A 24924-nucleotide genomic window follows, 5' to 3' on the forward strand; every position below is an offset into this window, starting at 1 on the left:
GGCATTGTAAAGTTTTTGAGAACACCAGGAGTTTATTAACAACAACACAATAACACAGCTTCAACTGTCTGCTGCTAACGCTACCGCTGCGTCGATGACGCTTCTGGGATTTGGGGAAAAAAAACCTTCTTTTGTGAACAAATCCTGGCAGAGATCGATGCATAAGGATGTAGTCTAACAATGCCCATTTTAACTAATACTTGTTGCAAACTGGTGCTACCAAAGCAATATTACTGCAATCCTGGAAATGGGTGCCGAGCAGCCTTAATGAGGCTGAGGAGCCTTAAAGGTCCCATGACATGCCACCAGGTGTGATTGTGATTAGCTGTTACAAGCCCTTTTGAAAACTGGTCTTATCACAAGTGGGCATGTCCATCTAGATGTGTGCTGGATAGATCAGTCTACAGGCCTACCCAGTGAACAGTAGCAAACGTTGCTCATCTATCCGTCACACATCTAGGTGGACACTTCCACCGATTTTCAAAACGGCTTGTAACGGCTAATCACAGTCACACCTGGTGGCATGTCATGGGACCTTTAAGGAGGCTGATGCTCTGGTGAGGAGCCTTAATGAGGCAGAAGAGCCTTAAGGAGTCTGAGGCTCTGGTGAGGAGCCTTAATGAGGCAGAAGAGCCTGAAGGAGTTTGAGGCTCTGGTGAGGAGCCTTAATGAGGCAGAAGAGCCTTAAGGAGTCTCAGGCTTTGGTGAGGAGCCTTAAGGAGGCTGAGGCTCTGGTGAGGAGCCTTAATGAGGCAGAAGAGCCTTAAGGAGTCTCAGGCTCTGGTGAGTAGCCTTAAGGAGGCTGAGGAGCCTTAAGGAGGCTGAGGAGCCTTAAGGAGGCTGAGGCTCATAGAGACATCTAGACACTTGGTGGGACGAAGGTTCTGGAAGACAACACGACTGAAGAGCAGCAACAGGCGGGTCGAGAAGAGAGGAGGAGAGACAAGGAGAGAGGAGGAGACACCAGGAGAGAGGAGGAGACACCAGGAGATAGGAGGAGACACCAGGAGAGAGGAGGAGACACCAAGAGAGAGGAAAAGACACCAGGAGAGAGGAGGAGACACCAGGAGAGAGGAAAAGACACCAGGAGAGAAGAGAAAACACCAGGGTAGAGGAGGAGACACCGGGAGAGAGGAGGAGACACCAGGAGAGAGGAGGAGACACCAGGAGAGAGGAAAAGACACCGGGAGAGAGGAGGAGAGGGGAGGAGACACTGGGAGAGAGGAGGAGACACCAGGAGAGAGGAGGAGATACCAGGAGAGAGGAAAAGACACGAGGAGAGAGGAGGAGACACCAGGAGAGAGGAAAAGACACCAGGAGAGAGGAGGAGACACCAGGATAGAGGAGGAGACACCAGGAGAGAGGAGGAGACACCAGGATAGAGGAGACACCAGGAGAGAGGAGGAGACACCAAGAGAGAGGAGAAGACACCGGGAGAGAGCCTCAGACACCAGGAGAAGAGGGGCAGAGAACCTGAGAAACCAGGAAAAGAGGAGGAAAAAGGAGGAGAGAGCCTGAGACCCCTGGCCACCTGGCTCTGAGGCCCCCTTGGGTCCTGTGTATTTGTGTGTGTGTGTCTGTGTGCGTGTGTATGTGTGTGTGTGAGAGTGCATGTGTGTCTGTTTGTGGTTTGTGTGCGTGTGTGTCTATGTGACTGTGTGCGTGTGTGTGTACACACTGCACCACAGATAACTGTATCACTTAAGCCTCCATGAGCAATGGGGAACTTAGTCTAAAATAATATATCATGCTCTCGCTCTCTCTCTCTCTGTGATAAGAACATTCTGGAATATATAATTCTGAAAGATTCAGCGTGTCGCCAACGTGGGGGGGGGGGGGGGTAACCATGACAACCAGAGGGCGCGGAACGGTGTAGGGTTCTGCCTCCATCCATCTTGTAAAACATCGCACACCACCCTCCACTTACATTACCCTCCAGTCACACCACCCTGAATACACCACCCTCAATAGGAGAGAGGAGGACAGAAGAGAGAGGAGGAGAGAGGAGAGAGAGGAGAGAAGAGAGAAGAGGAGAGAGGAGGAGGGAGGAGAGAAGAGAGGAGGACAGACGAGAGGAGAGAGGAGGAGAGAGGAGAAAGGCCATCACTTTCTGTTTCCTCCAACTCAATTAGCGAGCGGAGGAAGGCAACAGATTAACAACACACAGTCCAGCACACAATAGCCCGGGGGTGGGGGCGGGTCCTAAGGCGGGCTCAGGGACCTCTGTGATTGACACCCCTAACCTTCACTGGGATGTAATCTCAATCTTTAGCATTTAGAGCTCTAATTAATTAGAGGAGATCTCATTTCCCCACTAATGCAACCGGACAGAGGAGCGATAGAGGAGGTGGAGGAGGTGAGGAACAGACTGAAGGGGAGGCCTGGGGGAGTGAGGAGGAGGAGGAGGAGGAGAGGGTGAAAGGGAGAAGGAGGTGTCTAAGTGTTTCATCAATTCTATTGAAAGGTGCCACCATTGCTCATTCCCAGCTTGACAAATGCTCGGCTTGGAGCCAACAATGTGCTCCTGGCCCGGCTAACACTTCCAAGCCGGGCTAGCTGTTAGCGGCCTAGATAACTGCTTGCTAATAGCTAGCTACAGCTAATACCTAGGTATTAGCAGCCTGGATAATTGCTTTCTAATAGCTAGCTGTTAGCGGCCTGGATAACTGCTTGCTAATAGCTAGCCTAGCTACCTTGTAGTTGCACCCCCCCCACTGTGTCCCTTGTTCTGCAATGGAGGATTTTTAATCTCCTTCTTTGTTTGGCTGAAAAGATTTATCAGCTATTGATTCTGCAATCATTTTCTCTCTGGATTTTTGTTTTCAGGATTTGCATATTTTAAGATTAACAACAATAGAGCTATTCCTCATAAAGAGAATGTAAAATAAATGCACAGCTGGGCTACAAATGTCCAGCTGGGTAAATGGAATATTCCTCTTTGTTCAGTCTGACGAAATAATGAGTTCTCTCCGTCTCTCAGAACCACCACTACACACCTCCACTACACACCTCCTCTACACTCATCCACTACACACCTCCACCACACACCTCAACTACACACCTCCACTACACACTAACACACACCTCCACTAAACACCTCCACTAACACACACCGCCACTAAACACCTCCACTACACACCTCCACTAACACACACCTCCACTACACACTAACACACACCTCCAACTGTGGCATCCCGCCGCTGAACCTCGGACCGGGCGGGTCCGAGGACACGCAGTAGACGGGGGTTTACCGTCGCCACCCTCCAGCCGGCGACAGAGAGCACCACGTCTCTCCCCCCAATCAGCGCAAACGGGGGACACCTGGCCGGAGGAAGGGAAAGGACCAGGAGCCGGACTTAAAAGGGGCACGAGTCCGCACCACGGGGAAAGTGACACGGAGGGAGTAAGCACCAGACCGGGCGAACGGCGAGTGACGCGGAGGGAGTACGCACCAGGGCGAAGCGACACGGAGGGATTCCGCACCGCGCCGGGCAAGTGACACGGAGGGAGTACTCGCTAGACCGGGAGAAGGGCGAAGCGACACGGAGGGATTCCGCACCACGCCGGCGATCTAGAGGCTCCCGGAGACCCTAGCACGAGGATACAGACTAATTATTCTTGTTAAATAAACGCCGACTGCGGCTTAACCCTTGCTTTCTGTGTGATTCCTGCCGGGTACCTGACACTCGGGGAAACGGGTTGCCACACAACACACACCTCCACTACACACCTCCACTAAACACCTCCAACACACACCTCCACTACACACCCCTCCACTACACACACACCTCCACTACACACCTCCACTAACACACACCTCCACTACACACCCCTCCACTACACACCTCCACTACACACCTCTAACACACCCCTCCACTACACACAACTCCACTAACACACACCTCCACTACACACCTCTCCACTACACACCTCCACTAACACACCTCCTCTACACACCCCTCCACTACACACACACCTCCACTACACACCTCCACTAACACACACCTCCACTACACACCCCTCCACTAACACACACCTCCACTACACACCCCTCCACTACACACCTCCACTACACACCTCTCCACTACACACCTCCAACACACCCCTCCACTACACACACCTCCACTAACACACACCTCCACTACACACCTCCACTAACACACACCTCCACTACACACCCCTCCACTAACACACACCTCCACTACACACCCCTCCACTACACACCTCCACTACACACCTCTCCACTACACACCTCCAACACACCCCTCCACTACACACACCTCCACTAACACACACCTCCACTACACACCTCTAACACACCTCCTCTACACACCTCCACTACACACCTCTCCACTACACACCTCTAACACACCCCTCCACTACACACACCTCCACTAACACACACCTCCACTACACACCTCTAACACACCTCTCCACTACACACCTCCACTAACACACCTCCTCTACACACCTCCACTAACACACCTCCACTTACACACCTCTAACACACCTCCACTACACACACCTCCAACACACACCAACCTCCACTAAACACCTCTAACACACCTCCACTAACACACCTCTAACACACCTCTCCTCCCCCTCTCCCCCCGGTCCCTCATCTCCCCTCTCCCCCTCTCTCCCCATGTGTGTGAGATGGTCTGTGGTGGTTACTGAAGCTGCTGGTTGTACTGGTTTGACTGGTGCTGCGACCTCCACTTCATAACAGATGAACGGCCGCTTTATTGGTTAGTTGTAATGGAATCATATCAGAGCTCCTGGGAGCCGGGATTAGCATATAAATGACAATAACAACAGCGTGTGTGTGTGTACGTGTTCGTGTGCGTGTGTGTGCCTGTAGGCGTGCGTGTGTGGATGTGTAGCTGATAGTGTGTGTGTGTGTGTATGTATGGCGACCTGATAGAGTAAATATCTGTGCGTCTGCTTTGTGTTGTCAGACGCTAATTGAAAGCAGAGTGTGTAGATGTGGCCGTTCCGTTACACCAGGGGCCCAGATCGGCCCCGAGGTGTTCCTCACAACATCGTTTTGAGAGACGGGGGTGGGGGGGGGCGGGGTCGGGGTAAGGGGTTGGGGGTCGTTGTGGCAAGGGGGGGGGGGGGGGGGGAATGTTCATTCCATCAATCCAGTCCTGAGTGGAGCCACCAGGGCCCTGCATTGATTGGCTATCCTACATGGTGATAACTCCCCTATTGGTCACTCCACAAAGGCAGGAACTCCAAATTCCATGTGCAGAGTTCTTTCTTCTGCCCCTCCCCCCTCGGGCTGTATTAGTCACACACACATGCACAAACACACTCATACACCCACATACAAACACCAACCCACGAATGTTGTGCGTGTGTGTGTGTGTGTCTGTGTTTGAGTGTGACTTTGTGTGTGCGCATGTGGGTGGGTAGGTGTGTGTGTGTGTGTTTGTGTCTGTGTGTTTGAGTGTGAGAGTGTGTGTGTGTATGTGTGTGTGTGTGTGTGTCTTTGTGAGTGTTTGTATTTGTATCAGTGTGTTTCAGTGTGAGTGTGTGTCCCATCTATTCAGATGGGGGTGATCAGTAGTATGTGTGTCCTTCTCAGAGGGACTGAGGTATAGGAGTATAAACAGCCTGTCAATCATTCAGAGGTCGGTTAAATGGACTGATCCAAGGCATCAGAGTGAGTGATGGAGTTAGAGCAGCAGTAAGACACCGAGAGACAGACAGGTGAGAGACACACACCAAGAGACAGACAGGTGAAAGACAGACAGCAATAAGACACAGAGAGACAAACAGCAGTATGACACACACCCAGAGACAAACAGCAATAAGACACAGAGACAGACAAGTGGACACAGAGACAGACAAGTGAGAGTCACACACCGAGAGACAGACAGGTGAGAGACACACACCGAGAGGCCGACAGGTGAGAGACAGACAGCAAGACATCGAGAGACAGACAGCTGAGAGAAAGACAGCTGAGAGACAGATAGCTCAGAGTATAAATGTGCGTATCAGTGGAGGGTTGTACGCTTCAGAGGCAACACCAGAGGGAAAATCAACCTGATTCCGATGTGACAAAATTGATTTTCCAATCTTGTGCCGCCTGCCTCCGTCCCAGGGGAGATGAGGTGTCTATCTAAAGAGACTTAAAGCACAACTCTGTTTGACTTTAAAGGCTGAAGGAGATTCTGAAATTCCCTTCTCTCTCGGTCTATCCCTCTCTCTCCCCCTTCTCTTCCTCTCGTTCACTCTCTTCCTCTCACTCTCTGGCTCTCTCTCCCCCCAGCACTTTGTGCCTCTCGTTCTCTCCCTCCCTCCCTTTCTCCCTCTTATTCTCTCTATCAATTCCGATTTCTTTTTCTGTCTCTGCATAGAACTATCTAAAACCGTGCGTCGGTGTGTGTGTTTGTGTCTGATATATGTGGGTGTTTGTGGGTGTGTGTACGTGAGTGTGTGTGTGTGGGTTATTTTATTCATGAAAAACAAACAGGCAAACAAATCTAAAAACTAGTTTTAGTTTTGGGTGTGTGTGAGACTGTGTTGCAACGCTTGCATGCGGGCATGTGTGTGTTAGCGTGTGTGTGTGTGTGTGCGTCCAGTATTCTGAACTAGTTTGTTTATGTTTGTGTCTGCACAAGTGAATGTGTGTGTTTGTGAGTGTATGTGTGTCTGCTATGTGTGTGTGTGTTGTATCTGTGTATGTGTATGTGTGTGTGTGTGTGTGTGTGTGTGTGTGTGTGTGTGTGTGTGTGTGTGTGTGTGTGCTTCGCACTCTGATGAAGTGGACCCTGGGACTGACTGTCTAACATGAGTCTCCGTCTGTCCTCTTCCCCGACCCTTGAGCAGGGCTTTAACCGTGTCCAGTTAAGGGCCAGAGGAGGGGGCTTCTGCATCACGACCATATCGGTGCGGGGCGCCAGAGACAGAGGTTATGTTGTTCCCCAGATGTGGAACAACATAAACTCCACCTCGCTGTACGAGCGGAGCGTCACGCCACCGGCTCCTGGGATCAGAGACGCTCCCCGCCCGCTGCTGGGAGCGCTGTCACATGCTGTTTTCTCCTGGTTTCATCATCAGGAGGATCAGAACCCAACCACCCACCTCAGAACAGGAGAGCAGGCAGAACAGAAGAGCCCTCCTCTAACATGTTCTTTTCAAACGCACCCGAGGTGGAAAAGATATGGGGAAGAAGACAAGGAGAGATGGTGAGAGAGTGAGAGAGCAGTGAGCTCAGAGAGCCGGTCGTACAAGGTCCTCAGCCCCCCCACCAACCAATCAGCAGGCGGCTGAGCTAGCAGAGAGAGACGTCTCATGAGGAATCATACAGATACAGATGTACACGCACGCACGCACGCACGCACGCACACACACAACCGCGCGAACACACACACACACACACAAACGCACGCACGCACACATGCACGCACGCACACACAGATAGTCTCTAGGCTGTAGTATAGAACTATAGTATGATAGATATAGAGCAGATAGTCTCTAGGCTGTACTATAGAACTTTAGTACGATAGATATAGAGCAGATAGTCTCTAGGCTGTACTATAGAACTTTAGTACGATAGATATAGAGCAGATAGTCTCTAGGCTGTAGTATAGAACATACAGTATGATAGATATAGAGCAGATAGAGTCTCTAGGCTGTAGTATAGAACTACAGTATGATAGATATAGAGTAGATAGAGTCTCTAGGCTGTAGTATAGAACATACAGTATGATAGATATAGAGCAGATAGTCTCTAGGCTGTAGTATAGAACTACAGTATGATAGATATAGAGTAGATAGAGTCTCTAGGCTGTAGTATAGAACTACAGTATGATAGATATAGAGCAGATAGAGTCTCTAGGCTGTAGTATAGAACCTACAGTATGATAGATATAGAGCAGATAGTCTCTAGGCTGTAGTATAGAACATACAGTATGATAGATATAGAGCAGATAGAGTCTCTAGGCTGTAGTATAGATCTCGAGTATGATAGATATAGAGTAGATAGAGTCTCTAGGCTGTAGTATAGAACTACAGTATGATAGATATAGAGCAGATAGAGTCTCTAGGCTGTAGTATAGAACATACAGTATGATAGATATAGAGCAGATAGAGTCTCTAGGCTGTAGTATAGAACTACATTGTGATAGATATAGAGCAGATAGATGCTGCGTACCTCTCGGTCCAGAAGCGAGGGGGATATCACCGTGACGATGTCGCCCCTCTCCGGGTCGATGTAGAACATGTTGGCCGACGGTTTGTCGGGCGACTGCCGGGCGATGCTGTAGCGCAGCGCCGCGTTGTCCGTCAGCGGGTCGTCTGCGTCACGCGCCGTCATCGTCATCACCGTCGTCCCTGGAAACACACCTTGTCAGTCGGCCGATAGGAGCCTAGACCCGCCCACACCTGTCAGTCAGCCAATAGGATACGCCCGCAGCAGGCCGCGTGGACTGAGCTCATGTTAGCGAGAGGAGAGGAGGAGAGGCGCTGAGGAGAGTAGGAGAGGAAGTGAGGAGAGGAGCTTAGCAGAGGAGCTGAGGAGAGGAGAGGAGCTGAGGAGAGGAGCTGAGGAGAGGGGCAGGAGACAGAGGAGCTGAGGAGAGGAGAGGAGGAGAGGAGCTGAGGAGAGGAGCAGGAGACAGAGGAGCAGAGCGGTGAGGACTCCGACCACTCTGGTGGAACACCTCCTGGCTGAGAGCTGGTGGCTGGTCCCAGATCAGCCACCACATCCTAAAGCAGGCCTGAGCCAGAGTCAGTCCTCCTGGTCGGGCAGTGCTCGGACGTAGAGTCCTAGAGCCACCACAGCCACAGCATCTAAAGCGGCCTGGCTTCTCTCGGCTCGTTAGCTTCTCCTGCTCTGGAGCTGCGAGCGACCGGATGCCCGACTAGCACCTGTGGTGGTGCTCCCCTGGGGGGTTGGGACAGATCTGAGTCCTAAACTCAGCACTCGTACGCACACGCACACTCACGCGCGCACGCAAATTCGCACACGCAGACACACACCAATGTGTATTAATGTGTGTCGATGTGTGAGCCTCGTCTCTCCCCCCTTAAAGATGAACTGAATTGAAATTCTAAGTTTAGTTGATATAACAGATGAATTGGCTGCCTTCTCATTGGTATAATAACTAAAAATGGCTGAACTTGCTAAAAGGGATTAATTTGTACGGTGAAAGTGTTATTTATGTTACCGGGCGCCGCCATGTTGGATTTCAACAATCAGCTACGTCACTGGCATGGTAACCAAGCCCCCAGGAACAGTGCATACTTCCGCAATCCACCAGTGCTCAGCGGCCAAGCCTGGTATTGCAGCTGTTTAAGCGGGCTGTGGACGGGTCCCTCGTTTCAAAGGGCCCAGAAGTAGTTATCTCCGTTCACTCCAATACAAGTGGGGAACAGGAATGTGTCTCCGCAAGAAATGACTGGATATCAATCAAAGGCTTATCTTTATTATCTTTATGCCATGTACTAAAAAAATGTAAGTTTTCTCTTTTGAAAACGCCACCTCAAGCGTTTTAGCCGTTTTATGTTATTATTTTTTGCTGGAGAAGGAGGGGTGGGCAGCTGAAAGGAGTTGTAGTGAAACAAATGTTGTTTCGGCCCGGCATTCGAGAGGGCCTAGTGCACGGCTTTGTTAACTTCTCGTGTCCGAGGTTTTTCCTTTAACTTAACATGAATGACGTTGATGGTTTTTAGGCACTGTGGTGACTTTTTATCACTAAAAGTTTTTTGGTGATAAAGGGATTTTTAGACTGGTTCAGCTGCTGCTCAATGACTCATCATTGTGATTCACCATGATCCATTTATTCAAAAGATCCAAAGACAAAGAACGGGTGCATTAGGGTATCATTTTTATAATACTGTTAATAGCCTAATAAACATTTCAGTTGTGTTAGTATTTCATTTTTCTTGTTGGTATCATATGTTATATGGAGCAATCTTTCATATTTATGAAGTTAACTTATACTTCCATGGTCGGTAACCAATGCGAATGCGATCGCTCAGACCTCTCGCTTATGATGCTACAATGCTAAAGAACAAGAATATTTCTGCATCCGGTACGTCATGAACTAGGGCGTGGCTAGGCTCCCACGATGCGGAAGCATATCTCTCCTCGATGTTGCCCTGTGTGAGTACCAAATGTGTTGGTACTCACACCTGCACCATTGAGCAGTTTACATAGAAATGAATGGGCGCCATTTTGGAATCCGGTGTCCATTCTATAATATGTCCATGATGGTAACCTACTCCTACTCTGTGGCTCTAGCAGCCATAGCAGGTAATGAGTTAGACTCTGAGGCTCGCTGAAATGGCTACGGAAAAGCAAACAACCAGGTATACAGGAGGATCATACTGCATCGCCCCTGGCTGCAGTATTGAATTATATAGGGCCAAGGCAGCTGGGGTAATCATACATTTCCACAGGCTACCTTTGAATAGGAAACCAGCCCTTAATACATGGCTGGCAGCCTTAAAACTGGCTAACCCTCCGATAGCCCCTGTCATGTCAATCTCCACAAGCTAGCACTCCGACCATAAAGTGTATAAACTATTACTCTCCGACAATATCATAGATCTATGTTTCCAAGCTGTTAATTAAAACACGGCGGGTCTGTAAACAGAAGTTCCACAAATGCCTCTTTCTACTCACCCTGATTCGCCGACTAGCCGATTGCTGATGCAGAGGGAGTTAAACTCGGAGAAGTAGTTTCATAGTAGGATGTATCTGTGCAATATCCATCAACATCCACAAGAAAGTATACCTCCAACATCCACCTAAAGTAAACGTGACACTCATGAATCCGTCTCGCATCTATGCTCATCCGCGGGTGTATCTCCCAAAGTGCATCTAACATGTCTTTCAGGTCCCGTCCACCCGGAACCGATTTTTTTTCTTTTTTTTTTCTTTAATAACCAACCAACCGTTATTAGGAAGATAATAAACCATGTTCTTTAATAGGTCCATGGTCCCAGGGTGGTTTCCAATTAAACCGGACCTTTGCGGTTTCATGTTAGGATTCGTGTGGATGCCTGAAGCGACGTTAGAGTTTCGTTGAAAGTTAGTTTATTATTATTATTATTATTATTATTATTATTGTTGTAGCTTTAAATACAGCTCCTTGGTCAATTTAATTACTAACTGTACATTAAAAGGTATTTCTACTAAATCTTAAAGGTTAAAAAACTGCTATCTCCTCCTCGACTTGAATGTTTTTATACAGCGGCGCGCAGGCTGGATGCGCGCAGGCTTGATGCGCTCCACTTTTTTTTGTGGAGAACCAGCGCCTTGAAGGTAGGCTACTACAGCGTTTGTACAGCTCGATGCGTTTCCGCAATGAGTCCGTCTTTAAGGAGATATTGCTGAAACGCATCAAAGGAAAACGGAGGGGGAAAGATCGTTTTCGATTTGTGGTTGCTATTTATGGGACGCTCCAGCGTCTCCGCTCGGACGTCCCTTAGAGCATGGCCACTTCCAAAACCTCTCTTTCGCCGCACAGCATCCGAAATGCCCTATGCATGGTTATGCAACGTAATCCCACCATTAGATGGTCAAGGTTGACAGGGACCTCTCGGCAGCAGACCGATTCAACGGCAGTGTCGGCGCTCCGGCAGCACCCACAGGCACACCAGTCACACCCACACGATCCGAAAGTGGAGCTGTAGCCTGAAATTGATCCCTCTACACCGGGTGGTAGTCGGACACTACAGGCATGCCCCTCACAGGCTCAAACGCGTAACCAGCCATATTAAAATCACTATTTTCTGCCGTGGAGTGTAGAAGACGTTCGCGTGTCTGTCCTACCATGCCAGTGACGTCATTGAAAATGTCGATGCTCTAATATTAACAGACGCATTTTATTTGGTTGCTAAAAAAAGCTATATATTGATTTATTAAATACTTTTTTTTGTGTCACTTTTTTTATAATGGTCATAACAAACACGTTATCGATGTTGATTATTTCAGTTCAGTTCATCTTTAAGGTTTTCAACTGAACAGCTGAAAAAAAAGAACGGGTCAGCCTCTGAACAGAGCTGGTCCCGCTCAGTGGTTAACTCAGAACGGGTCAGTCTCTGAACACAGAGCTGGTCCTGCTCAGTGGTTAACTCAGAACGGGTCAGCCTCTGAACAGAGAGCTGGTCCTGCTCAGTGGTTTACTCAGAAAGGGTCAGTCTCTGAACAGAGAGCTGGTCCTGCTCAGTGGTTAACTCAGAACGGGTCAGCCTCTGAACAGAGAGCTGGTCCTGCTCAGTGGTTAACTCAGAACGGGTCAGTCTCTGAACAGAGAGCTGGTCCTGCTCAGTGGTTAATTCGAACGGGTCAGCCTCTGAACAGAGAGCTGGTCCTGCTCAGTGGTTAACTCAGAACAGGTTTCCACGAGGCAGCGTGAGGGAAGGCCTTTAGTGAAGAGGTTATGAGCAGAGAGAACGTGAGCACATGTCTCTCAGCTCATAGAAGCTAGTTCAACAGTTAATGACTCACTCCGTGTGGGTTGAACATGAAATTTACGGAACACCGCAGATCTGGAATTGTAATCAGGCAGTCACTTACTGTGCAAGTGAAATTGAATGTTAAAGTAAGTGAAACAACAAAAAAAAGAAGAATTCTGATATGAATGGTGACATTCTGTGGGCAAAAGCTTTCACAATCACAGTGAAAAAAAAAATTTGCGCGGTACTGCGTCATTTTTATTAACCGTGCTAAAATAGGATTGAGTTATTGCGTTATTATCGTGCTAATATTAACAACCCTAATATATATAATAGCCCTAATATATATAATAAATATATTTATATATAAATACTAAACAGCAGGAGGACGAGGGGAGAGTCAGCATCATTCTGATTAAAAAGCTTCTTCTGCTGGTCCTGCTGTTGTGTATTTGCATGCATTGCACATTTGTGTGCAATGTGTGTGAGTGTGTCCGTGTGACGCACACACACCACCAAGGCTCCCACACTAGAGTTCAGATCCTCTAATTGGTTCACTTAGTGGATGCAGAGGGGACCAATCAGAGGGCTGCGCTCCTCAGAACATTATCTCCCAGCTCCTTGTGAAGCGGTTCTCATCAGAGATACGTGTGGTAACACACAAGGAAGGCCCAGCCTCCGCCTCCACCTCCACCTCCTTGTTTGCTGTCTCATGCCCCTCAGCCTCTCCAGGGCCTCCTGGTTTCCTCCTCCACATTAACCTCTTCTCTGTCCCAGCGGTTCTGAGCCGGTTCCCATGGTTCTATTCTGCTGAACCAAACCCACATACACAGCTCTATGGAGCTGCGTGCGACGCGCCGCGGTTCTGCTCACTGCTGAGCCCTGACTCATCCCTCCGCTCAGACAGGAAGGGAAAAGCCTATGTCATGGGGCTTATTGCCATGATGCATTGCACAGATCGATACCCTGAACTGAATAACAAACAACTATATAGAGTTATATAGGGATGAGAGGGGGGGGGAGAGAGAGAGAGTGAGAGAGAGTTGTTCCACATGTAGTGAAGCTGTCTCTCTACGTACTTCGGTTTGAGACGACAGCAAGCTATATATCCATGATAACCAGGTATGGAGTGATGAGGTCATTCGTCTTAATCATCATCAGAAGCAGAGATACACCACGACGCAGCGCTACAGGATCACACCAAGACACACACACACACACACTACACACACATACACACACACACAGACCACACACATACACACACACCTGTTGTATTCATTTAGTAAATTATAAAATGTTGGAGTGAAGTTCTGAACTTGGTTGATAATGTGTGATGAGAGACTACTGTCAGCCCATCCCTATGATGGGTGAAGGTACTTCATGAGAAATCAATAGGAGAGAGAGAGAGAGAGAGAGAGAAAGTGAGAGAGACAGAGAGAGAGGGATAGACAGGGGGAGAGGGGGAGTCGCTAAGTGATTAGAAGAAGACAAACTGAAAGGTTATTATCGATAAAACAACTTGTAACCGCTTCCTTGTTTCCTTGACAACTCATCACCGGGTAGAACGCTAGACGCTGATCAAAGGTGGAGGGAGGGGAAGGAGGAGGAGGAGGAGGAAGTAGGAGAAGAAGGTGGAGAAGGAAGTAGGAGGGAGGAGAGAGTAGGAGGAAGGAGAGTGAAAAGGGGGAAGATGGAAAGAGGAAAAGGAGGAGGAGGAGGAGAGTGGCGGGAGACAGGAAGAAGGGGCATCGATCCCTCTGTTTTGTTGTTCTTGATTCCCCAGTTATCATTATGTTTAGTGATTTGGTCTGAGGAGAATGCTATGATACTGATGCCATGAGCCTGCAGCTGCTATTGGCTGTCCCATTTCAACCCCACCAGCGATTGGCTCACCGATCAGTCATCCACCATCTGGCAGCGGTTTCAGCCGACCGGTGTGAGCCCGCTGCACACCACAGCTCAAGGGCAGAGCCCACGAGGCAGCAGGACGGTGTTACGGACCGGGCTCAGATCAACTCCATGCTCAGACACCACCCACAGACCCCTCCAGACACCACCCACAGACCCCTCCACAGACAACACCCACAGACACCACCCACAGACCCCTCCACAGACACCACCCACAGACCCCTCCACAGACACCACCCACAGACCCTCTACAGACACCACCCACAGACACCACCCACAGACCCCTCCACAGACACCACCCACAGACCCCTCCACAGACACCACCCACAGACACCACCCACAGACCCCTCAAAGAGTCCTCAAAAAAATGTCGGCAAAGAAAACTTAACACACATACGATATGCTGTAACTGTGGTTCTATTTAATGATATAGGCAATACATTAACAAACATCGTTTCTTACTAGTATTGTATGTATTATCGTTATCCAATTGTGTTCCTAATATGCATGTGTCCCCCCATTAATATAAATTGCCATGGACTGTATTATGCGTTACGTGTTTAGTTTGCGTGTGTTTAAACAGATGGACGCACACACGCGCGCCCGCATTCTTGAATTATTTTACACATACACACACGCGCGCCCGCATTCATTAATTATTTTACACATACACACACGTGTGCCCGCATTCGTTCATTCATTCTTTTTAACACTCACTCGCGGTTAAACAATGTTTTCTCACGATGAAATACTATCAATCCTAAAAGTTATGGGCTTGTACACAAGTTCTGTGTCAAGGAAATATGTGTTTGCCGTACAGTGTTTGCAGATGCATTGATTTAAAAGTACAACTTATTACCTCTGTATCAGCTGTTCTTTCCCAAATAATTTACCAAGAATGTGTGGCTAGGTAGATGAGAGAAGCAAAATGTATGCGCGAGGTGCACAAGCAACACTATGCATGCGCCCTTAAAATAGCATCTGAACAACGCGCCACTGTCTTTAAACCAGGTATTTCCTGGTTTGTGGCGCAATTGTTTTCTGAAACTGCAAAATAGCACCAGGGAATGTTTGCGCCAGAACACGCCTCCTCCTTTCGCGGATCATTCCCTGATTTACCAACGCGTGGCGCAGGAGGGAAAAGAACGCTCTGCACCAGTTGCAAACTAGCAACGACACATGCGTCAGTGTAGAAAGTCAATTGCGCCGGATGCAAGATAGGGCCCAAAGTGTCACGTAGTAAACGGTCACGTAGTAGACGGGTCCCTCAGTGGCTCTGGAGCTGAGGGCCCCCTGGTACACCGCTGAATAAACCTCATTATGTTCCTTCCGCAGAGCCAACCAGGCAGCGGGTTAATGAGGAGGACCTTAGTGTGGGGCTCTGCTGGGGGGTACATTATTAAAGCGCTGGATTTATCCACCTATACATGGCCCCCGTCTAGGTGCCGTCTCTTTAATACTTCATGAGCCAGCATCCCGGCCCCGGGCCCTCTCACACTGACCGAGGGGATTAATGTTTCGGCAGAAGGTTGTGATGGACAGTGTGTCTGAGAGCCTGCATGTCAATAATGTATAATTAATCTGCTTGTGGAGGTGTTGAGCAGACAGTAGAAACCTCCTAGAACCTCCCTCTCCTCCCTTTCCTCTGTCTCCTGCCTCTCCTCCCTCCTTCCCTCCTTCCCTCCCTCTCCTCTGTCTCCTCTGTCACCTCCCTCTCCGCCCTCTCTCTGGTGTTGGATTGGCCAAGTTCTCCTCATCCTAAGCTAGAGTTTAAAATGGGATGTTCTTAACGAGGGCCTCAGCCGACTAACCTACAGGACGGTGATGTGGCTATGGCCCGTGTGTTGTTCTGCTATGTGTTGTGTGTTGTGAGTTTTGTGTTTTGTGTTGAATGTTGTGTGTTGTTCTGTTGTGTGGCGTGGGTTGTTCTGTGGCGTGTGTTGTGTTTTGAGTGTTGGGTGTTGGGTGTTGTTCTGTTGTGTGGCGTGTGTTGTGTGTTCTGTTGGTATGGCAGCAGACATCACAACAGATCAGAGATAATGAGCAGGAGGTCCTACCTGATGAAGACCTCTTCACACACACACACACACGCACACACACACACACAAACATAAATAAACAAAACCATTAATAAAAAAAATACATGACATTAAGTAAATACATGAACATTTAAAGAGGACATGACCACAAACTAATACATGGAGAAAAACGAAATGTTACTTACTACTAACTATGAGCTAACCATTTCCTCCTCCTGACTCCAAGTGAAGCTCCAGAACCTCCCGTGTGTCGGTCTGTCTCTCTGCTGGGTTCGAGTCTCCTGATGCAACGCAAGGCAAGGCCAGCATACACAGCAGTCCCATGCATGTGCACGTGACGCCCACGCACGTGCACGTGCTTCTCCTCGAGCCGCTGGGAGTGTGAGACGGAGGTGAAGGTACAGACCCCTGACGGAGGAGCTACCCCACCTCCAGCCTCCGGAACAGAACACCAAGATGGGCCGAAAGGGTGAAGCACACCCCCCGGCTACCTGACCCCACCCACCTGCTACCTGCCCCCGCCCCCCGGCTACCTGCCCCCGCCCCCCGGCTACCTGACCCCACCCACCTGCTACCTGCCCCCGCCCCCCGGCTACCTGCCCCCGCCCCCCAGCTACCTGACCCCGCCCCCGGCTACCTCACCACACCCCCCGGCTACCTGACCCCGCCCCCCGGCTACCTCACCCCGCCCCCCAGCTACCTCACCACACCCCCCGGCTACCTGCCCCCGCCCCCCGGCTACCTGACCCCGCCCCCAGGCTACCTGACCCCGCCCCCCCGGCTACCTCACCACACCCCCCGGCTACCTGCCCCCGCCCCCCAGCTACCTGACCCCGCCCCCCCGGCTACCTGACCCCGCCCCCCGGCTACCTGCCCCCGCCCCCCGGCTACCTCACCACGACCCCCAGCTACCTGACCCCGCCCCCCGGCTACCTGACCCCGCCCCCCGGCTACCTGACCCCGCCCACAGGCTACCTGACCCCGCCCACAGGCTACCTGACCCCGCCCCCCCGGCTACCTCACCACACCCCCCGGCTACCTGCCCCCGCCCCCCAGCTACCTGACCCCGCCCCCCCGGCTACCTCACCACACCCCCCGGCTACCTGCCCCCGCCCCCCGGCTACCTCACCACGACCCCCAGCTACCTGACCCCGCCCCCCGGCTACCTGACCCCGCCCCCCGGCTACCTGACCCCGCCCACAGGCTACCTGACCCCGCCCACAGGCTACCTGACCCCGCCCCCCGGCTACCTGACCCCGCCCACAGGCTACCTGACCCCGCCCACAGGCTACCTGACCCCGCCCAAGGGGCGGGGTCAGGGCAAATGGACTTAAATACAAGAGATCGATCGACGGAACATATTGACACGCACACACACACACACACACACACACACACACACACACACAGAGCAGCCCCAGGAGGAGCTGTGCTGGAGAGCACTGCGGCAGCATGGAACCCTGGGTCCCTCATTGCGGTGGCGTTGAGGCGGCGGGGGGAGCCTGATGCAACACGCTGTAATCCGTGTGTTGGAGGGAACTTTTCACCCATGTAGATGAACACAAACACACACGTACACATGCATATTCATGAACAAAGACACACACACAAGCACAGAGAAACATGGCAGTACACGCAAGACGCATACACGTACGCCCACACACCACGCACATGCCCTAGTGTGTGTGCGGTTATGTGCGTACACACGCAAACACACACAGACACACACACACAGTCTAGCGCCCACACACACACGCACACAAAGTCCCAGGCACACATACGTGACCCGCGTTGCAGGCGGGCGTCAGAGCAGCACGCGTCTTACGTCAGTTTGAGTGGCAGCACGTCAGTATGCTCATTATAGAAATAGAGCAGATAGATTCAAGTCATCATGTCACCGTCGTGACGATATATTAGCCAGGAATCACCTTATTTCGGGACCAAACATATAGATAAATATATCTTATAAGGGTTTTTTATGAAAGGTACACATTTGCTTGAAAGCTTCCACGAATACAAGACAAGAATAATTAATAACTAATGAGTAGGAGTCGACCGCCGAGAACCAAATCCACGTGAGCGTCTCTAGACAGAGCTCCATGAGCGGCTCTAGACAGAGCAACCACGAGCGGCTTTAGACAGAGCAACCACGAGCGTCTCTAGACAGAGCTCCATGAGCGTCTCTAGACAGAGCTCCATGAGCGTCTCTAGACAGAGCTCCATGAGCGGCTCTAGACAGAGCTCCATGAGCGACTCTAGACAGAGCAACCACGAGCGTCTCTAGACAGAGCTCCATGAGCGTCTCTAGACAGAGCTCCATGAGCGACTCTAGACAGAGCTCCATGAGCGGCTCTAGACAGAGCTCCATGAGCGACTCTAGACAGAGCTCCATGAGCGTCTCTAGACAGAGCTCCATGTGCGGCTCTGAAGACACATCAGGTCGTATCTGCTGTTTCCATCTGTCATTATTTATTGTGTATGAATCAGAATGCGTCTCCTTATGGATCCAGTGAGTCTGGTCCTCTATGAAGGCAGTGAGTGGCCGTCCCCCGCAGCGCGTTGACCTCCGGGACCAAACAAATGGAGGCTGTCTGATGTATTAACGCAGAGAAACGCTGTTACCCCCCAGCCTCAGGGACCGCCGCCTGTACACCGTTCCGCTCGCCTCAGAGCTGTTCCTCAAACTGACACAGAGAAAATACAAATGAAATGAAAAAACTAACAGAGGATCTAAATCTATTTTTCCATTTACTCACACAGCAAACAAACATCATTTCTCTTTTAGAGTCAATATGTGTTCGGCTGCTGTCATTTACGACCACACAGGTCCACAAGACCCGCTAGTAGAACACAAAACAAAGCAATTCAATGAAAGATGCTGCTTGAGTTAGGGCTACAGAGAACTGCAGGAAGTAGCATAACCTAACAACCTAGCTGAGCTAACTTATTAGCATCGCAACAACATATAAGGAACACTAACATACGGAGTAGTATGCTGACTTAGTAAGACCCTAACATATTACGTGGATCAATTTGTAGTATTCTTATTCCTTTGAGTTTGACCGATTATTAAGGACCTAAATCCTAACAGTAAGTCGCATGCCAACTCATCGGAGGAGGCTGTGAGGCTGAGGAGGCTGTGAGGCTGAGGAGGCTGTGAGGCTGAGGAGGCTGTGAGGCTGAGGAGGCTGTGAGGCTGAGGAGGCTGGGAGGCTGAGGAGGCTGGGAGGCTGAAGGGACTGTGCTGCCTTCAGCTCCAACAGTAACGAGTGACTCGTTACTGTTGCAAGGCAAAAAACACATCTACATCTGAACCTCCAACCATGGACCATCTGAACCTCCAACCATGGACCATCTGAACCTCCAACCATGGACCATCTGAACCTCCAACCATGGACCATCTGAACCTCCAGATGATTTCCTCTGTGTCCACTTCCAGGGCGCCGGCGTCGTAAAGGAGTGAGTCTCCCAGCAGCCACAGTGGCACAGTGACCATCAGGCCAGAGCAGAGGCCATCCTTACCCTGACCTCAGGGGGTTCTGCTCCCTAACGGTGAGGAGCCAGGCCTCGCTGCAGAGTTGGTTAAAACACCGGTGGTGTCCAGACGTCCTCATCGAGTCTGAGGGAGAACTCTGCCGCCTCGTGTCGCTCTGTTCCCGATCGATACTCAATCAAAGAGTTCCAGAACATTGCTCTGCTGCTGCCCGCTGAACAGAGCACCGACACACAGAGAGTGAGAGCAGGAGAGAGGTGGAGGGAGGGAGAGACAAAGAGAGAGGAGATAGTGAAAAAGGGATAGAGGTGGTGAGAGAGGAGAGAGGGAGAGAGAAGAGAGTGAGAGAGAGAAAGAGGTGGAGGGAGAGAGGAGAGAGGGAGCATAGAGAGGAAGGGAGAGAGAGAGAGAGAGAGAGAGAGAGAGAGAGAGAGAGAGAGAGAGAGAAGGGGGAGGGAGGGAGAGCAAGCTCAGTATGAGAGGCCCTCAGAGCTGCTAGATGATGTTGACTCTGAGTCGCCGTGGGGACGCAGGTGGGATTGACATGCGGATCAGAAGAGGAAGCTGATCTCTGACACTGAACCAACAGTCTGCTCCCGTCTCGTCTCCTTCCAATCTGCCTGCGTGCCAACACGCCCCACGCCCTCCCCTCGCCGCTGCCGCCGCCGCCAGGACAAATTGTGCTCAGTCACGAGGGACGATGGATTTGATGGCAGAACCCGATGCCCAGCGAGCGAAATGGATCCAAATGGGTTCTTCTTTAGGAACCAAATCCAATCTGTAAAGTTTGGCTTCACTCTACTTCTCATTGAACCACGGCTCTGTCTGACCCCCTCCTGATGGACTGAGCCTCGCTCTACGGAGCTCACCTCATGGCATCGAACACTCTGCTCTACTCTAGGGAGAGCTCCATGTGGTTCTACTGAGAGCTCCGTGTGGTTCTACTGACAGCTCTGTGTGGTTCTGCGGAGAGATCCACTAGCTGCCAAGCCTTCATCACTAAGGAGGTAGAGGAGAAGTCAACAGCTACAGGGCCGGAACGTGTTTGGGCCCACAGAAAGATAACAGCTGCTGTGATAGTGAAATAATCAATGCTGAGCTGCTGGGTCTGAACGAATAAACCAGAACTCTAAGGGAAGACTTCATGTTTCAGAGTGAACCTCCCCGGTGAATCATAAGCCCATGTCGCTGCAGGGCCGGAGCACAACCTGTACAGATAGCTTTAGGCTAATGTAGAGCTAGCTTTAGGCTATAGGTTTATAGGCTAGGTTTATAGGCTAACCCTTAGTAGAATGTTTGGATTAGTGTGTGAGCCTGAGTAGAAAGTCAGGATCAGTGTGTGAGCCTTGGTAGAATGTTAGGATTAATGTGTGAGCCTTAGTAGAATGTTAGGATTAGTGTGTGAGCCTTAGTAGAATGTTAGGATTAGTGTGTTTGCCTTAGTAGAATGTTAGGATTAGTGTGTGAGCCTTAGTAGAATGTTATGATTAGTGTGTTTGCCTTAGTAGAATGTTAGGATTAATCTGTGAGTGTTAGTAGAATGTTAGGATTAGTAGAATGGCAGGATTAGTATGTTAGTGTTTGAGCCTTAGTAGAATGTTAGAATTAGTAGAATGTTAGAATTAGCAGAATGGCGATTAGTGTGTTAGTGTGTGAGCCTTAGTAGAATGATTATTTTACGTGTTGAGCTGTGTTTCACCGGGCTTTCACTGTAAACTACCAATCAGAAACACCAAAACATTTATATTACGGACAGAGTAATTGGAGCACAGCCCGCTGGGACATTAATTGTGACCGCCTCTGCAATAATGATTCATTCTGGGATACCAGGAGCACAGGGGAACAAGGAGGGAGAGAGAGAGAGAGAGAGAGAGAGAGAGAGAGAGAGAGAGAGAGAGAGAGAGAGAGAGAGAGAGAGAGAGAGAGAGAGAGAGAGAGAGAGAGACAGATAGAGACAGAGACAGAGACAGAGAGAGACACTGAGAAGGAACCCAACACAGGGAACCAGGTGCTTTGTTAACCAGAATTAAATCCCTGTTCTTCCCTGTTGACTCAGGACGGCCAGCCTTCCTGCCTTCACCTTTCTGTACCCACAGACAAAACACATCCACCATCTTACACCACCTGCCTATACACCGTCACCCCCTGGATGGAGAGCTGCTCCTGCTCCTCCTCTCCCCTTTTCTCCTCCCCTGGTTTCTCCTTATCTTCACCTCTTTGTTCTCAGACAACACAAGACCAGAAGGCTGAGGGTCCCCAGAAACAGAGATCAAAGACACATCAGGAACACTGGACTGACAAACGGACAGACCGCTAAACGACGAGAGGACAGCCAGACAGACTGACAGGCAGACAGACTGCTGCACCACAAGAGGACAGAAAGAAAGACAGACAGACAGACAGACAGACAGACAGACCGCTGCACAACAAGAGGACAGACAGACAGACAGACAGACAGACAGACAGACAGACAGACAGACCGCTGCACAACAAGAGGACAGACAGACAGACAGACAGACAGACAGACAGACAGACAGACAGACAGACAGACAGCTGCACCAGAGGGACGGTGGCCCTTAGAGGACAAACCGTGTTAACAGTGTTATTCTAGATATCAGCTCAATATGGTTTCTGCTTTCTGTGTTAGTGTGTAGTTTTGGTGTGTAGTGTTGGTGTGCAGTGTTAGTGTGTAGCGTTGGTGTGTAGTGTTGGTGTGTAGTGTAAGTGCGCAGTGTTAATGTGTAGTGTTAGTGTGCAGTGTTAGTGTGTAGCGTTGGTGTGTAGTGTTAGTGTGTAGTGTTAGTGTGCAGTGTTGGTGTGTAGTGTTGGTGTGTAGTGTTAGTGTGTAGTTTTAGTGTGCAGTGTTGGTGTGTAGTGTTGGTATGTAGTGTTAGTGTGTAGTGTTAGTGTGCAGTGTTGGTGTGTAGTGTTGGTGTGTAGCGTTAGTGTGTATTGTTAGTGTGTAGTGTTAGTGTGTAGTGTGCAGTGTTGGTGGGTAGGGTTAGTGAGTGTGTGTGTTCCACAGCACACACACACACACACACACACACACACACACACACACACACACGGCACTAGATTATTCTACTAGATGTTGAGAACAGTGCATGTAGATCAGTCATGTTAACGTGATTGCGTCTCCTATTGGGTAAACATAGTGTCAGTTTAATTATGTTCTCCCTGTACTGCCGCGTCAAACTCATCAGAAAGTGACATCCTAGCTCCCATCTCCTGGAGACACACCTCCAGAACATCTGGTCTGCCTCCTGCCAGGCAGCGTGTCAGTCCTCAGTGAGGAGGAGGAGGAGGTTCATGTCACCATCAGAAGTTAAAATATATCGATAGATTCTTAAACCTGTGTTTAACCCAATGAATCATAGTCGTGATTAATGATGACTGAAATACATAAGGAAGGAAAAGGACAGTGGGCACAGAGGAGCAGGGGCAGGAGGAGAAGGAGAAGGAAGAGGACGGGGAGGAGGGGAGGAGGAGAAGGTGAAGGAAGAGGAGGGGAGGGGGAGTAGGAGGAGGAGGGGCAGGAGGAGAAGGAGCAGGAAGAGGAGGGGGAGGAGGAGGAGGAGGAGGGGCAGGAGGGAGAAGGAGCAGGAAGAGGAGGAGGAGGAGGAGGGGGGGAGGAGGAGAAGGAGCAGGAAGAGGAGGAGGAGGGGGGAGTAGGAGGAGCAAGAGGGGGAGGAGGAGCAGGGGGACGAGGAGGAGCAAGAGGAGAGGGAGGAGGAGGAGGAGGGGGGAGGAGAGGAGGAGCAGGGGAGGAGGGGCAGGGGGAGGAGGAGGAGCAGGAGGAGGGGCAGGAGGGGAGGGGGAGGAGCAGGAGCAGGGGGGAGGAGGAGCGTGGCCCTACCAGTTGGCGAGCCCTCCAGGACCTCCCCGCTGTAGCGCCTGTCGCTGAAAATCGGTCTGTTGTCATTCTGGTCGATCACCGTCACCAGCAGCACGGCCGGCCCCTCCACCCGGACCCCCCCCAGGTCTGAGGTGGACACCTCCAGCTGTGGACACACACACACACACACACACACACACACACACACAGGGTTACGCCTCTAGCTGTGGAAACACCAACACCTCCCTCCCTCCTCCACCTCCCCCTCCCTCCCTCCTCCTCCACCCCCCTCCCTCCCTCCTCCACCTCCCCCTCCCTCCTCCACCTCCCCCTCCCTCCTCCACCTCCCCCCTCCTCCCTCCTCCACCTCCCCCTCCCTCCTCCTCCACCCCCCTCCCTCCTCCTCCCCCCTCCCTCCTCCACCTCCCTCCCTCCCTCCTCCCATAGAACATTATTCCAACCTCATGACCCCCCCCCAGCCCCACCCCTCGGCGTGAGGAGGAGAGGGGTCCAGGTCGGAGGAGATAGACCAACATTTCTAACGAGCAAAGTGATCAGATCCATCTCGCCTCATTGACCATGTTAGGCTGCAGAGTAATGACTTAGTGAGGATGCACACAACACACACACACACACACACACACACACACACCACACACCACACACAAACGCCCATTGGTATTCATTGGTATTACGGAGCCAACTAACTAACTACTAACTATTTTCCCATGGACCATCGAGGAGAATCATCAGAATCTGTAGATATGGCCCAACACTGAGGTGTGTGTGTGTGTGTGTGTGTTGTGTGTGTGTGTGTGTGTGTGTGTGTGTGATCAAGGGTCAGTATGCAGGTGATGTATATGGAGAGATAGAAGGTGGAGTAAAGGTGAGTCAGTGATAGATGGGAGGGAGAGAAGAGGAGGTCGTTAGGGAGAGAGAGCCTATAGCAGAGAGAGAGAGAGAGAGAGAGAGAGAGAGAGAGAGAGGGAGAGGGAGAGGGAGAGGGAGAGTGAAAGGGAGAGGGAGAGAGAGAGAGAGAGAGAGAGAGAGAGAGAGAGAAAGGGAGCGGTAGAGCGAGAGCGAGAGCGGCCAGCAGGCCCTCCTCCTCCATCAGTTCCTCTGACACATCCGTCACCTCACGCACCCTCCCAGGTCGCCCCACCCTCCCGCTCCCCCCTCCCTCCCTCCCCCACCCTCCCCCTCCCCCTCTGGCCAAGCCGGCTCCA

The 24924-nt window shown here is 50.8% G+C and overlaps 1 protein-coding gene across 1 annotated transcript; it reads right to left on the minus strand.

The window, feature by feature from the left end:
- Positions 1-8164: 8164 nt before the first annotated feature.
- Positions 8165-23864, minus strand: LOC307091671 (cadherin-13-like; the record flags this gene model as incomplete). Its single annotated transcript, XM_079759313.1, has 2 exons — positions 8165-8343; positions 23720-23864. Coding segments are annotated over 2 exons (324 nt in total), but the record flags the coding sequence as incomplete, so codon positions are not given.
- Positions 23865-24924: the final 1060 nt, after the last annotated feature.

The sequence above is a fragment of the Pollachius pollachius genome (genome assembly GCF_949987615.1).
Source record: "Pollachius pollachius genome assembly, contig: scaffold_322, whole genome shotgun sequence".
NCBI lineage: Eukaryota > Metazoa > Chordata > Actinopteri > Gadiformes > Gadidae > Pollachius > Pollachius pollachius.